The sequence below is a fragment of the Notolepis coatsorum genome (genome assembly GCF_963971535.1).
Source record: "Notolepis coatsorum genome assembly, chromosome: 8".
Lineage (NCBI taxonomy): Eukaryota > Metazoa > Chordata > Actinopteri > Aulopiformes > Paralepididae > Notolepis > Notolepis coatsorum.
Window position 1 is genome coordinate 85723648 of NC_140172.1, and position 13513 is coordinate 85737160.

At 48.4% G+C, this 13513-nt stretch overlaps 1 protein-coding gene across 1 annotated transcript in view; it reads left to right on the top strand.

The window, feature by feature from the left end:
* apbb3 (amyloid beta (A4) precursor protein-binding, family B, member 3) overlaps nucleotides 1-13513 on the top strand; it is a gene marked incomplete at its 3' end in the record, with an annotated part of 196485 nt that overhangs the window by 162831 nt on the left and 20141 nt on the right. Inside the window, exons 11-12 of the mRNA XM_084320466.1 lie at nucleotides 1472-1587; nucleotides 12842-13021. Coding sequence (XP_084176592.1) covers nucleotides 1472-1587; nucleotides 12842-13021 — 296 coding nt within the window. The remainder of the gene's footprint in view (nucleotides 1-1471; nucleotides 1588-12841; nucleotides 13022-13513) is intronic.

Below are 13513 nucleotides of genomic sequence, written 5' to 3' on the forward strand. Positions count from 1 at the left end.
TGTCTGTCTGTCTGTCTGTCTGTCTGTCTGTCTGTCTGTCTGTCTGTCTGTCTGTCTGTCTGTCTGTCTGTCTGTCTGTCTGTCTGTCTGTCTGTCTGTCTGTCTGTCTGTCTGTCTGTCTGTCTGTCTGTCTGTCTGTCTGTCTGTCTGTCTGTCTGTCTGTCTGTCTGTCTGTCTGTCTGTCTGTCTGTCTGTCTGTCTGTCTGTCTGTCTGTCTGTCTGTCTGTCTGTCTGTCTGTCTGTCTGTCTGTCTGTCTGTCTGTCTGTCTGTCTGTCTGTCTGTCTGTCTGTCTGTCTGTCTGTCTGTCTGTCTGTCTGTCTGTCTGTCTGTCTGTCTGTCTGTCTGTCTGTCTGTCTGTCTGTCTGTCTGTCTGTCTGTCTGTCTGTCTGTCTGTCTGTCTGTCTGTCTGTCTGTCTGTCTGTCTGTCTGTCTGTCTGTCTGTCTGTCTGTCTGTCTGTCTGTCTGTCTGTCTGTCTGTCTGTCTGTCTGTCTGTCTGTCTGTCTGTCTGTCTGTCTGTCTGTCTGTCTGTCTGTCTGTCTGTCTGTCTGTCTGTCTGTCTGTCTGTCTGTCTGTCTGTCTGTCTGTCTGTCTGTCTGTCTGTCTGTCTGTCTGTCTGTCTGTCTGTCTGTCTGTCTGTCTGTCTGTCTGTCTGTCTGTCTGTCTGTCTGTCTGTCTGTCTGTCTGTCTGTCTGTCTGTCTGTCTGTCTGTCTGTCTGTCTGTCTGTCTGTCTGTCTGTCTGTCTGTCTGTCTGTCTGTCTGTCTGTCTGTCTGTCTGTCTGTCTGTCTGTCTGTCTGTCTGTCTGTCTGTCTGTCTGTCTGTCTGTCTGTCTGTCTGTCTGTCTGTCTGTCTGTCTGTCTGTCTGTCTGTCTGTCTGTCTGTCTGTCTGTCTGTCTGTCTGTCTGTCTGTCTGTCTGTCTGTCTGTCTGTCTGTCTGTCTGTCTGTCTGTCTGTCTGTCTGTCTGTCTGTCTGTCTGTCTGTCTGTCTGTCTGTCTGTCTGTCTGTCTGTCTGTCTGTCTGTCTGTCTGTCTGTCTGTCTGTCTGTCTGTCTGTCTGTCTGTCTGTCTGTCTGTCTGTCTGTCTGTCTGTCTGTCTGTCTGTCTGTCTGTCTGTCTGTCTGTCTGTCTGTCTGTCTGTCTGTCTGTCTGTCTGTCTGTCTGTCTGTCTGTCTGTCTGTCTGTCTGTCTGTCTGTCTGTCTGTCTGTCTGTCTGTCTGTCTGTCTGTCTGTCTGTCTGTCTGTCTGTCTGTCTGTCTGTCTGTCTGTCTGTCTGTCTGTCTGTCTGTCTGTCTGTCTGTCTGTCTGTCTGTCTGTCTGTCTGTCTGTCTGTCTGTCTGTCTGTCTGTCTGTCTGTCTGTCTGTCTGTCTGTCTGTCTGTCTGTCTGTCTGTCTGTCTGTCTGTCTGTCTGTCTGTCTGTCTGTCTGTCTGTCTGTCTGTCTGTCTGTCTGTCCGTCCGTCTGTCCGTCCAGGAATGGAGGTTCTGAACAGAGCAATAGAGAGCATTATGAGCAGCACTGAGATGGAGGAGTGGGAGCCGGTGGCCGTCCATGTGTCTGACAAAGTGCTGTCACTATGGAGACAAGAGGTGTGTGTGTGTTTATCTTTATACAAAGTGCTGTCACTATGGAGACAAGAGGTGTGTGTGTGTTTATCTTTATACAAAGTGCTGTCACTATGGAGACAAGAGGTGTGTGTGTGTGTGTGTGTGTGTGTGTGTGTGTGTGTGTGTGTGTGTGTGTGTGTGTGTGTGTGTGTGTGTGTGTGTGTGTGTGTGTGTGTGTGTGTTTATCTTTATACAAAGTGCTGTCACTATGGAGACAAGAGATGTGTGTGTGTGTGTGTGTGTTTATCTTTATACAAAGTGCTGTCACTATGGAGACAATAGGTGTGTGTGTGTGTGTGTGTGTTTATCTTTATAGATAAAGAGATAGAGAGAGAGATAATCAGATAGGAATGGATACATAATAATCAGAGGAGAATGTAGGATGATATAAGAAGGAACAAGAGAAGATTAGGATGATCTCAAATAATAATGATAATAATAATAATAATAATAATAATAACAACAATAAGCTTATAATTTGCATAGCAGCCCAATATGCTTCACAGCAGTAATGCAGACATATAAATAGGCATACATTTAGCATAGAATTTACACTATAGAAATCACAGCATATAAAATCATGGGTGCAAAAGATGGTGGGAGAGGACCTGGACGCGTGTATCACTTCCGCAACGGATTTAGTCGGATTTCGGTTTCCGGGTTCCGGTTTCCGTGGCACGCCCCCGCGGCAGCGGCAGACTCGGCAGGCTTGCCGCTGCGCCCTGCTGTGGCGAGACGCTGGAGTTCACTTCCCCTTTCACATCGCGCCACGCTTATGCTGTCTAGCACAGTCTCTAACAGTAACAGTAAGAAGCATTTTGGATAAAAGTATTCTGTACTTCTGTATGACAACAATGTATGCCTTTCAAATGTTAAATGATAAATGATTAAATGATTCACACTGAAATCTACGCTCTCTCATCCTGCTTTCCACAACGCGACAATATTATTAAACAGCAGCTCTGTCATTGAAGTGGGAAAAGTGAGCCGTATTGTATATTAGTACATTGCATAGTATATTGTATATTGTATGGTAACTCAGTTACTTCTATTCTGCATCGAACATTGTACATATGTCTATACTGAACAGCGTGACCTCTATTTTTACTTCTATTTTACATGCTATACTATTTTATTTCATACTTATCTTGTCTAGCACAGTCTCTAACAGTAACAGTAAGAAGCATTTTGGATAAAAGTATTCTGTACTTCTGTATGACAACAATGTATGCCTTTCAAATGTTAAATGATAAATGATTAACTGAAATCTACGCTCTCTCATCCTGCTTTCCACAACGCGACAATATTATTAAACAGCAGCTCTGTGCTGTTCACTATAGACATATGTACAATGTTCGATGCAGAATAGAAGTAACTGAGTTGAATCATGCGCGATTCAAAACAACTTGTTGCTCTTCTTCTGCCCCCTTGTCCTTGCAATCAGCCCTCGCGGGGGATACCGTTGGCTCCAGAATTTCATTGTCTACAAAGGCGGTCAATAATTTTCGCCATCAGAGGTGACTGGTCCATTCAGGACCCAGCCAAACCGGACGTTACTTGTCCGAATGGCTTGTCAAATGACGCTTGTCGGTTGTTTGGTCTTGTAACCCGAGACTGGAAGCACGCAATAGGTCGAGAATGGTTTCGATTGAACGGCGGCAAATTAAACTTTCCAACAACGTATTGGTTGGTCAGGAAAAACGCAGGCCGAAGCCGGCAGACGAGGGCAAAGTGCCGCGACGCGTGCGCACGTGCGGCCGGGCCGTCCGAGGTTTAAGAGGTTAACTTGCACCAGCTAAGATGAAGAATGGCACCACTGGATTGGGCAAAGATTTCCATTTCCTCCGCACAGTAGAGGGCCATGGTCTGGTCGGTGCATTGAGTACAGTTCTTTCAGTGGGCACCAGAGCAGTCCAATAGGTGAAATAAGACGCTGAAGCCAGTATGAGTAGAAGGGGCAAGGTCTGGTAATCTGAAGGTTCCCGATTGATTGATTGCTTGATTGAAAACTTTATTAACAGATTGCAGAATGGGTACAATACAGTATGGCTCAATACACACAATTGTTAACTCTTTTTCTGCCACACATTAGCCTCATCCTGTAGCAGCTACCACCAGCGCTGTAAACGGTGGGAGTCGCTCACCTTGTTTGCAGGGCTATAACTATTTAAATATTATAGCTATATATGCAATACTATGGCCCATTTGACATTGAGTATCTATCGTTCAAGATGTGAAAAAGGAATATTTTTTCCATCCATACATTGTCGTTTTATACCGTGGTGAATATAAGTATAGTTTTAGAGTGGTCTAGGGTAATTCCTGGAAGGCTAGTTATAGGCCACAACACATATTATACTTAATCCATTGGCATTTCGTCCCTATACATGCTACAATAAAAAATTCAAATGCATATGATCGGTATATTATGTTCCATCATGCATGCATGAAAGGGGGTGGGGTCGTTTATGATTAATTGATTGTCAATAACGGCATTTGTTAGTACAACAGCATACGCTGATCAGGGTGTTGGCTATGAAAACAATGGACAACCAAGCTGGAATTGACGTTAAATTGCTCTTACCTGTGGCCGATGAGACTCCAAAAAGAATATTCCATCTGCTAGATCGTATGTCCATTTGGCCCACGTCATAACCCCCAAAAGCATAATGATTCTGGCGTCCCGAAGGCGATTCAATGCGATCGGTATATGCAATGTATATCTTGATCCACGTTACAAGATAACTCCGCCTGGATGACTTTCAATGACGCACAGCCCCACACACAAAGACACAAAGGGAGTGCAACATCGGCTGCATACCACCAGGCGGCGGTATTGGACCGTTGCGATCTCAGGCACATTGGCACACAGTACCACAGCATACCAGGATGAATTATGAATGGAAATAAAAGAAATAACGATCCAATAATGAGTATACTCGTTGTTGGCAGCCATTGAGTTAAGGGGATGCAGTCCAGAGAAAGATTTTTGTCTTGTTTACATCAGGGTCCCCCATTTTCAATTTGTCGTAACATTTATGACATACACGACATACAGATAAACAGTACGGTTACATCCAGACATTTATGACATACAAGATATACAAATATACTGTACTGTTTAAGAGACAGAGTTTCTAAAAGAGAGTATACATTTGAGGGGGAAGAAACTGTACATTGGAGGGGGTTGGGTGGGGGGGGGGGGTTGGATATTTACAGGGGCCAGTTTCAAATTGCAGCCTCCCGTAGGTGATCTTTGAGAGGGGTTTTGAAGGTGGGTAGGGATTCACCTTATTTTACGGCTGTGGGTAGGGCGTTCCACATTGATGTCTCATAATTGCGAAACATGTTTATGTAATAGGGTGGATTATCCCTACTTAATGAGGGTGAATTTATACTGTCACCAGGTAGCGGGAACCCGGCAGAGCTGAGTCCGGCTGGGCCCCCGACTGCAGTGTAAGGGTACTAGATTCGGGTTTAGCAAATGGGGCGGATGGGGCCTAGGATTTACTAACCTAGGTGATGTATACTGGTCCTTCTCACCCTCCAGGGCGATGCACAGCAACCCCTAAACACCCACACCACCCCTAGTACGTCTCACACCCCCTCACACCCGGTGGCAGTAGTGGTGGATGGTATGATTCTTCCCCAAAGCAGTACCGTACCTTGCTGACTGTTGGAGACCTGTAATGAGCACCTTCCCCAATTACACATACGCAGTGGAGCAAAAGATGTTAGAGGAAAATTATAATAAGAATAATAATAATAATAAAAGGGGTTAGACGGTAATGCACATTAATTCACACACACACAGTGAATCCAGTTACTCGCCTCTCCTTTTACTGGGAATTACTGCACAAGCAAACAACATGTAACACTGTTAATACTATACCCCTAAGGGTTAACGCTGGCACACAATCACTTTAAGGGTTAATGTTGGCACACAATCACTTTAAGGGTTAACCCTCTGCAGTACCCAATCTGTTGAGATTAGCACATGCTCAAACGAGCTACATGGAAAAACACCTGTCGCCTATAGGTGCTGCAACACAAACACACGCAACACAATATACACACGCAACCAAAATAAGTGGGGCCCACACTTTAGAAATAAAAGTCCCTAAATCTAAGCCGGCATTACCCCACAACAACAAAAGATGTAGCGCCCGGTTGCTGCTCGGGAAACGTGGTGGCCGTTTATGTACTAGCCCCTTCACTCGAAGCGAGCATGTACTCCACACAAAGCAGGTGCGTGTTCGGCCGTCAAGGTCCTGATCTACTGTCACCTGTGAGACACGAAGGCAGGGTGGTCTGGCGGGGAATAGGCAGGGGTGGTCTGGCGGGGAGAAGATGGAGGAGGTGATGCTCTCAACGTCCGATGCCGATGCCCGCAGACTCCTCCTTGATCTCCGCTTCTTTGCTCCTTCCACCTGTTGCCAACCACCTCCCACCAGCTCCCTTGGCGGTAGTCCTCTGCCAGGTCTCTGAGTCCAGAGCAACACGAATCAAAACAGCTCAAAATTACACAACAATATTTACACAACAGTTAGGATGACGTCAGACACATCCATGTGTCTACATTTCCCCCCACTTTAAACTTGCCAAGTCCCAAGGCAAGTTACACAACCCCCTGTTTAGTGGAGTTACTCAATCGGACATCGCATACATTCACACAGTCCTTAGACCAACAATTTCGCACAACTTTTCACAATTCGCAAACACTGTTCACAGAACACACTCTTGAGTACATAGTCGTAACGATACCTGGCAGGCAAACGACCTCTAGTACTCCTCTGTGGCCGGAGTGGTCCGACCCCCCCCCTTTCAGACCTGTGTCTAAATCGTCCGTTCCCACCGACAAGTTGTCGGCAGCGGCCTCGTCCTCTTGGACTACAGGTTGTTCGCCTGGATCGGCTTCCCCTCCCCCGTCTGTTCCGTCCCCACTCTATGAGTCCGAACCCACCCCTTCCCCAGTGTCGGGCATGACCCCGGTAACCACCGAGGGGCCCTGGGTGGAGTGCACACTCTAAGAGACGGGTCTCGAGGGCGATAAACGACGTGTCCCATGTCAGACTCGGAAGAGCTCTGTGAATGGTCATGAGTCCCCCGGGGGGCCCGCATGTGCTTCCTCACGCCTCGGGCCGTCCCGTTGGTGCATGTCCTGGGGGCCTGAATCTTAGGGAACACGTCTCGAGCCGGGGCACACCGTTTACACTGTTGCATCCAGCCATCCACCGATGCCGCCATCCCGGCCCAGTAATAGCCCTGCCTCATTAAACCTAGTGTCCCGCGTTTGCCAAAATGTCCCCCATGGTCATGTTGAGTCTCGTAGATGTGGCGCCGCAGTGTCGTCGGCACCACCAGTTGCAGGAACTCCTCCCCGTCTCGGGGTTCACTAACGCGCTGAAACAGTACCTCGTTGTGCCAACGGAAACGCTCCCACTGTCCATATAACTTGCGTAGGCATGGGTTTACTTCTTGCAACAGTGCTTTGGTAGGTGGGGTCCCGCTGGCCACTGCCCGCCGTACTGGCCCCAGTTCGGGATCTTCCACTTGGTTGCCTACAGTTGCCGTAACTCGTCCCAGCTATATCCTCTGTCTCCCTTCTGGGCCATTATTTGCCTTGCGACGACCGCCGGAACCCCCGACGGATCGGTCCTCTCCTTGGGGCCCAGGCGAGCATGGACTTCTTCCGCCGGGATCACTAGGAAGCCCTCCCTCGGGCCCACCTCGTCCGTCTGCCTTGCGACGATCGCTGGGACGTCCGGCGGATCGGTCCGTTTCTCGGGGACCAGCCGAGTACGGACTTCCCTTTTCCAAGGAACCAGAACCTCTGGTCCTGGTCTCATCGGGAAGCGGGACAGGGCATCAGCACTTCCGTCGGGCCGGCCGCATTTATAGCGAATTATACGGCACGCTCTCCCCCTTCCATCTTCAGCTCTTCGGCCGGTGATCGCCATGTCGGACGACCCTCCGGCTGCAGTGTCGATGGCGCCTTGTGTTTGCGTGGGAGAAACCTCGAGGCCCGTGCTTCCGACTGCCGTGATTCCCCCTTGGCGTATGGGCACTCGCGACTGATATGCCCTGGCTGCTGACAAGTGTAGCAGACCAGCCTTCCATCTTCGCTCCTACGGGGTAATCTGTGTGCATCGCGGGGCGGGCCTCCATGCCACCCCCTAGCGAATAGCTGTTCCTGCCGTGTCATTAGCTGTTGAATGGACTCCAATAGAGCTTGTAAGATCGGTGGAGGGATGTTATCTTCTGCAGCAGCAGCATTCACTACCCCCCGGCCGGAGCTGTGTGGAGAGGCAGTGGATAGGCCCTCCTCTTCCTCTGACCAGTCGATCGCTGCTAGCATTAATTCAACGAACGGCAGCGTCTCTTTCTCCCTCGAATATCGCTTCATCTCCCGTCGCAGCGCATCACCTCTCAAGCCCAGGACAAACTGCTCCAGCAGTAAGGTGGCGGTGTCCGGGACCCGGTCGGGTCCTCTTCAGACGCCGAAGCATCTCTTGTAGGTCGTAGGCGTATTGCCTCACGGTCTCGCCGACTGCTTGTTTGCGGTCATAAAACTCCCCCAGACGGACGCTGGCTGGGGCTTTGTCTCCATAGGTTGCGTCTAGTACTTGGAACAGGTCGTCCGGTTGCGGGTCCTCCTCTTCCAACATGAACCGTCACCGGAGCAGTGATGACTGCCGTCGCGATCAACAACGACAACAGCAGCCGCCATCACCCCAGTCATCACACACATAATAAACCTCTCCATAAAACAGGGACACGTCCCCAAGGACTTCAAAATTGCGAGAGTGACCCCTCTGCACAAAAAAGGCAGTAAATTAGACCCAGGCAACTACCGCCCTGTTTCTATCCTTACCTCCATCTCGAAAGTCATGGAAACAATTGTATACGAACAGGTCGAAAAATACCTTGCGGAAAAAAATCTAATCTACGAATTCCAATCTGGCTTCAGAACATCCCACTCCACTGACACATGCCTTCTCTATTTAAACGACCACATCAAACAAGAGGTGGACGCGGGCAAATACTGCGGCATGGTCATGCTGGACCTACAAAAGGCCTTCGACACTGTCAATCACACCATTCTGATTGACAAGCTAAAAGCAATTGGTTTTGATAGTCTATCAGTGAGCTGGATGCAATCCTACCTGGAGGGGAGAGAGCAGATGGTGGAGGTAAACGGTACCCTATCCCCCCCCCCTCACAGTAAACTGTGGTGTTCCACAAGGAAGCATACTAGGTCCGCTACTGTTCCTAATTTATGCAAATGACATGTCGTCAGCTTGTGACTGCAACTTGTTCCTGTTTGCGGACGACTCAGCCCTGCTGGTCTCTGACAAGAACAAGTTACAGGTTGAAAAAACCCTCAGCTCAGAACTAGGCAAAATCTGCATATGGCTCGCTGATAACAAACTATCATTACACATGGGCAAAACAGAGTCCATTCTCTTCGGTTCAAATAACAAACTCAGCAAGACCGACGGCTTCTCAGTTACAGTGGGTGACAATATTGTCACAAGGAAAGAAGATATTACCTACCTGGGTTCCATCCTAGAGGCAAATCTTTCCTGTGACAAAATGGCATCCAATGTAATAAAAAAAGTCAACCAACAAACTCGATTCTTGTACCGGATCTCCTCACTGGTAAACAAGAATACCCTGAAGACTCTAGCAGGAGCACTCATTCAAGGGTACTACGACTATGCTTGCACCTCATGGTACCAAAGCACCTCAAAGGCGCTAAAAACAAAATTACAAACATCTCAAAACAAACTGGTCAGACTACTGCTTGACCTTACTCCTAGAACCCACCTCACCCCTGCCCACTTTGACAACCTAGGATGGCTTAGAGTAGACGACAGAGTACAGCAACTTGCAATGGGCCTGGTCTACAAGATACACTACACGACCAAGGTACCCATGTACATGACAAAATACTTCCCAAAGGTCAGTGAATACCACGATCACAACACCAGAGGGAGCTCCACAAATCATGTTAAACCCAGATTCGGCTCAAACAAGGGACTAAACACGTTTCGCAATTATGCCACATCAATGTGGAACGCCCTACCCAAAGCTGTAAAGGAATGTGAATCACTACCCACTTTCAAAAACACTCTCAAAAAACACCTAAGGGAGACTGCAACTCGAAACTGGCCCCTGTAAATGTCCGAACACAACCCCCTCCAATGTACAGTAAATTACCAAGTATGGTCTTGTCAATAATCCAATGTACAGTGTTGTTTGTACAGTTGTACAGTGTCCCCCACCCACCCACCCCTCCTACCCAACCCCCCCCCCCCCCACTCCTACCAACCCCCCCCCCCCCCACCCACCCAACCACCTCCAATGTACAGTCCCCCCCCACCCCCACCTACCCAATCCAATGTACAGTTTCTACACCTAATGTATATACTCTTTTCTTTCGGGACTCTTTTTGTATCACAAACAGTACTGTAATTGCAAATCTGGTATGTCATAAATGTATAGATGTAGCAGTACTGTCTATCTGTATGTCATGTATGTCATATATGTTACGATGAATTGAAAATGGGGGACCCTGATGTAAACAAGACGAAAGTCTTTCTCTGGTCTGCATCCCCTTAACAATTGTATGTATTGAGCTGTACTGTACTGTACCCATTCTGCAATCTGTTAATAAAGTTTTCATTCATTCATTCATTCATTCATTCATTCATTCATTCATTCATTCATTCATTCATTCATTCAACATCACCGTCTGCTGGGCCTCGACCTTCAGGTGTAGTTTTACGACCTCCACTTGGTCTTCGACTGGTATTCTGTTCGTCCGGAAGTGGAACTTCATCGCCCGGATCCAATCATCAACCGACAGCTCTCCCCTCTCTTTTCCCCCACCGAACTCGCTGCACTTTCGGTCCCGCTGGACATACACCGTCGAGGGGGTCACTTGGGGCATGCTGGGTTCTCTCTGGATGACGGTTTTGACCAAGGCCAGTGCTTCTTTCTGGTCGGCCCGGGACTGCTCCATGAGCACCGTCTGTCGGTCCACATGTTCCGCTTGGTGAAGGTATTTGCCTTGCAGGGCCTCTATATGTTCGGTCAAGTCCCTCATGGGTTCCGTCCCCTCTTTCTTCACCTCGGGTGAAGTCTGTTGGGTACTCAGTCGCTCTAAGCGCAGCGCCTGCTCCGCATACTCCTCCTGGAGCGCCGTGTATTTCGCCGCCATTTCCTGCGCTGCGTGGGTTTGTTCTTCTGACATCTCTGGTTTCTCAACAGGTCGCTTCAAGGAATTTGGTTTGGATTTTGATCCTGTTCGTGACGCCAAATGTAATAGGGTGGATTATCTCTACTTAATGAGGGTGAATTTATACTGTCACCAGGTAGTGGGAACCCGGCAGAGCTGAGTCCGGCTGGGCCCCCGACTGCAGTGTAAGGGTACTAGATTCGGGTTTAGCAAATGGGGCGGATGGGGCCTAGGATTTTCTAACCTAGGTGATGTATACTGGTCCTTCTCACCCGCCAGGGCAATGCACAGCAACCCCTAAACACCCACACTTCCCCTAGTATGTCCCACACCCCCTCACACCCGGTGGCAGTAGTGGTGGATGGTATGATTCTTCCCCAAAGCAGTACCGTACCTTGCTGACTGTTGGAGACCTGTAATGAGCACCTTCCCCAATTACACATACGCAGTGGATCAAAAGATGTTAGAGGAAAATGATAATAAGAATAAGAATAATAAAAGGGGTTAGACGGTAATTCACATTAATTCACACACACACAGTGAATTCAGTTACTCGTCTCTCCTTTTACTGGGAATTACTGCACAAGCAAACAACATGTAACACCGTTAATAATATACCCCTAAGGGTTAACGCTGGCACACAATCACTTTAAGGGTTAATGTTGGCACACAATCACTTTAAGGATTAACGTTGGCACACAATCACTTTAAGGGTTAACCCTCTGCAGTACCCAATCTGTTGAGATTAGCACATGCTCAAATGAGCTACATGGAAAAACACCTGTCGCCTATAGGTGCTGCAACACAATATACACACGCAACACAATATACACACGCAACCAAAATAAGCGGGCCCACACTTATAACAGAAATAAGTGTGAAATAAAAGTCCCTAAATCTAAGCCGGCATTACCCCACAACAACAAAAGATGTAGCGCCCGGTCCCTGCTCGGGAAACGTGGTGGCCGTTTATGTACTAGCCCCTTCACTCGAAGCGAGCATGTACTCCACACAAAGCAGGTGCGTGTTCGGCCGCCAAAGTCCTGATCTACTGTCACCTGTGAGACACGAAGGCAGGGTGGTCTGGCGGGGAATAGGCAGGGGTGGTCTGGCGGGGAGAAGATGGAGGAGGTGATGCTCTCGACGTCCGATGCACTGCAGCAGAGAAGGCGAGTCGACGCGAGGCGACGAGAGGAGCTAACAGGGCTAGTCCTAACTGAAGCTAAGCTAACTAGCCGGTGTGGCTAGACTCAACGTTCGGACTACACACATATACGCAACGCTGGTCGACGTCTCCGCCCGTCTGCTTGCCGTCCTCTGTGTCTTTCGCCCCTACTCACTGTACTGAAGCTAACTTTGCGGCGCACAACGTCACTTCTTCACGCTGGGTTCATGCACATGGAAGTCCGCGTGTTATCCAGGTGTATGGCTCTCCGCTAACACATCTGCTCCCATCCGTGGATTTCAGCGAAGAGGAGGATTCTGCCCGCAGACTCCTCCTTGATCTCCGCTTCTTCGCTTCTTCCACCTGTTGCCAACCACCTCCCACCAGCTCCCCTGGTGGTAGTCCTCTGCCAGGTCTCTGAGTCCAGAGCAACACGAATCAAAACAGCTCAAAATTACACAACAATATTTACACAACAGTTAGGATGACGTCAGACACATCCATGTGTCTACATTTAGTCCCTTGTTTGAGCCGAATCTGGATTAAACATGATTTGTGGAACTCCCTCGGGTGTTGTGGTCATGGTATTCACTGACCTTGTACATGTACATGAGTACCTTAGTGGTGTATTCACGATATGATTCCGACTCCTCCCCGCAGTGTGTCAAAGTGTCCATGAGCAAGACACTATGAGCAGGTTGGCACCTTGCATGGTCACCTCTGCCTTCAGTGTGTGCATGTGTGAGTGAATGGGTGAATGTGAGGCATAAGTTGCAAAGCACTAACATATAACTGCAATATATCTTATCATCTCTCTGTCCCTGCAGGAAGCTGAAGGTCCGTTCTGGAAGCGTCCCGTACGCTACCTGACCTTCCTCGGCGTTGGGCACGATAGCCGGACCTTCGCCATCATTGCCGACGGTGGCACGCGGCGCTTTGAGTGCCACGTCTTCTGGTGTGAACCGAACGCCGGCCTGCTCTCCGAATCCGTCCAGGCCGCCTGCATGGTGAGTTAAACGTGAATGGAATGGAATGAATGGAAGCCAACTTGATTGGCAGGTGACAACAGGCTGGGCCATTTGCTAACGTAGCATTGTAACATTAGCTTGTAACATAGCATTATAATGTTAGCTTGTAATATAGCATAGTAATGTTAGCTTGTAACATACCATTGTAATGTTAGCTTGTAACATAGCATTATAATGTTATAGTGTAGTATCCTCAAGAATACAGTATGTGCATAATCTTGTGTAATTTTTGCAATTGTACATATCTAATTTACATGATTAGAAGAATTATGGTAAACTTTATATTACCAGCTATATATAATTAACCAAGTTCACATTGACTGTGAGATGGAGAATTGATTAGACAGGAAGTTAAGAGCGGAACCATGTAGGCGGCTACGTGGCGTAGTGGGCAAGGCGCTCGCCACGAATGCGGAGACGCTGGGCTCGCCTGTTTGAGCCCAGCGCTCCACATTGCTTTCAGTTTAGCTG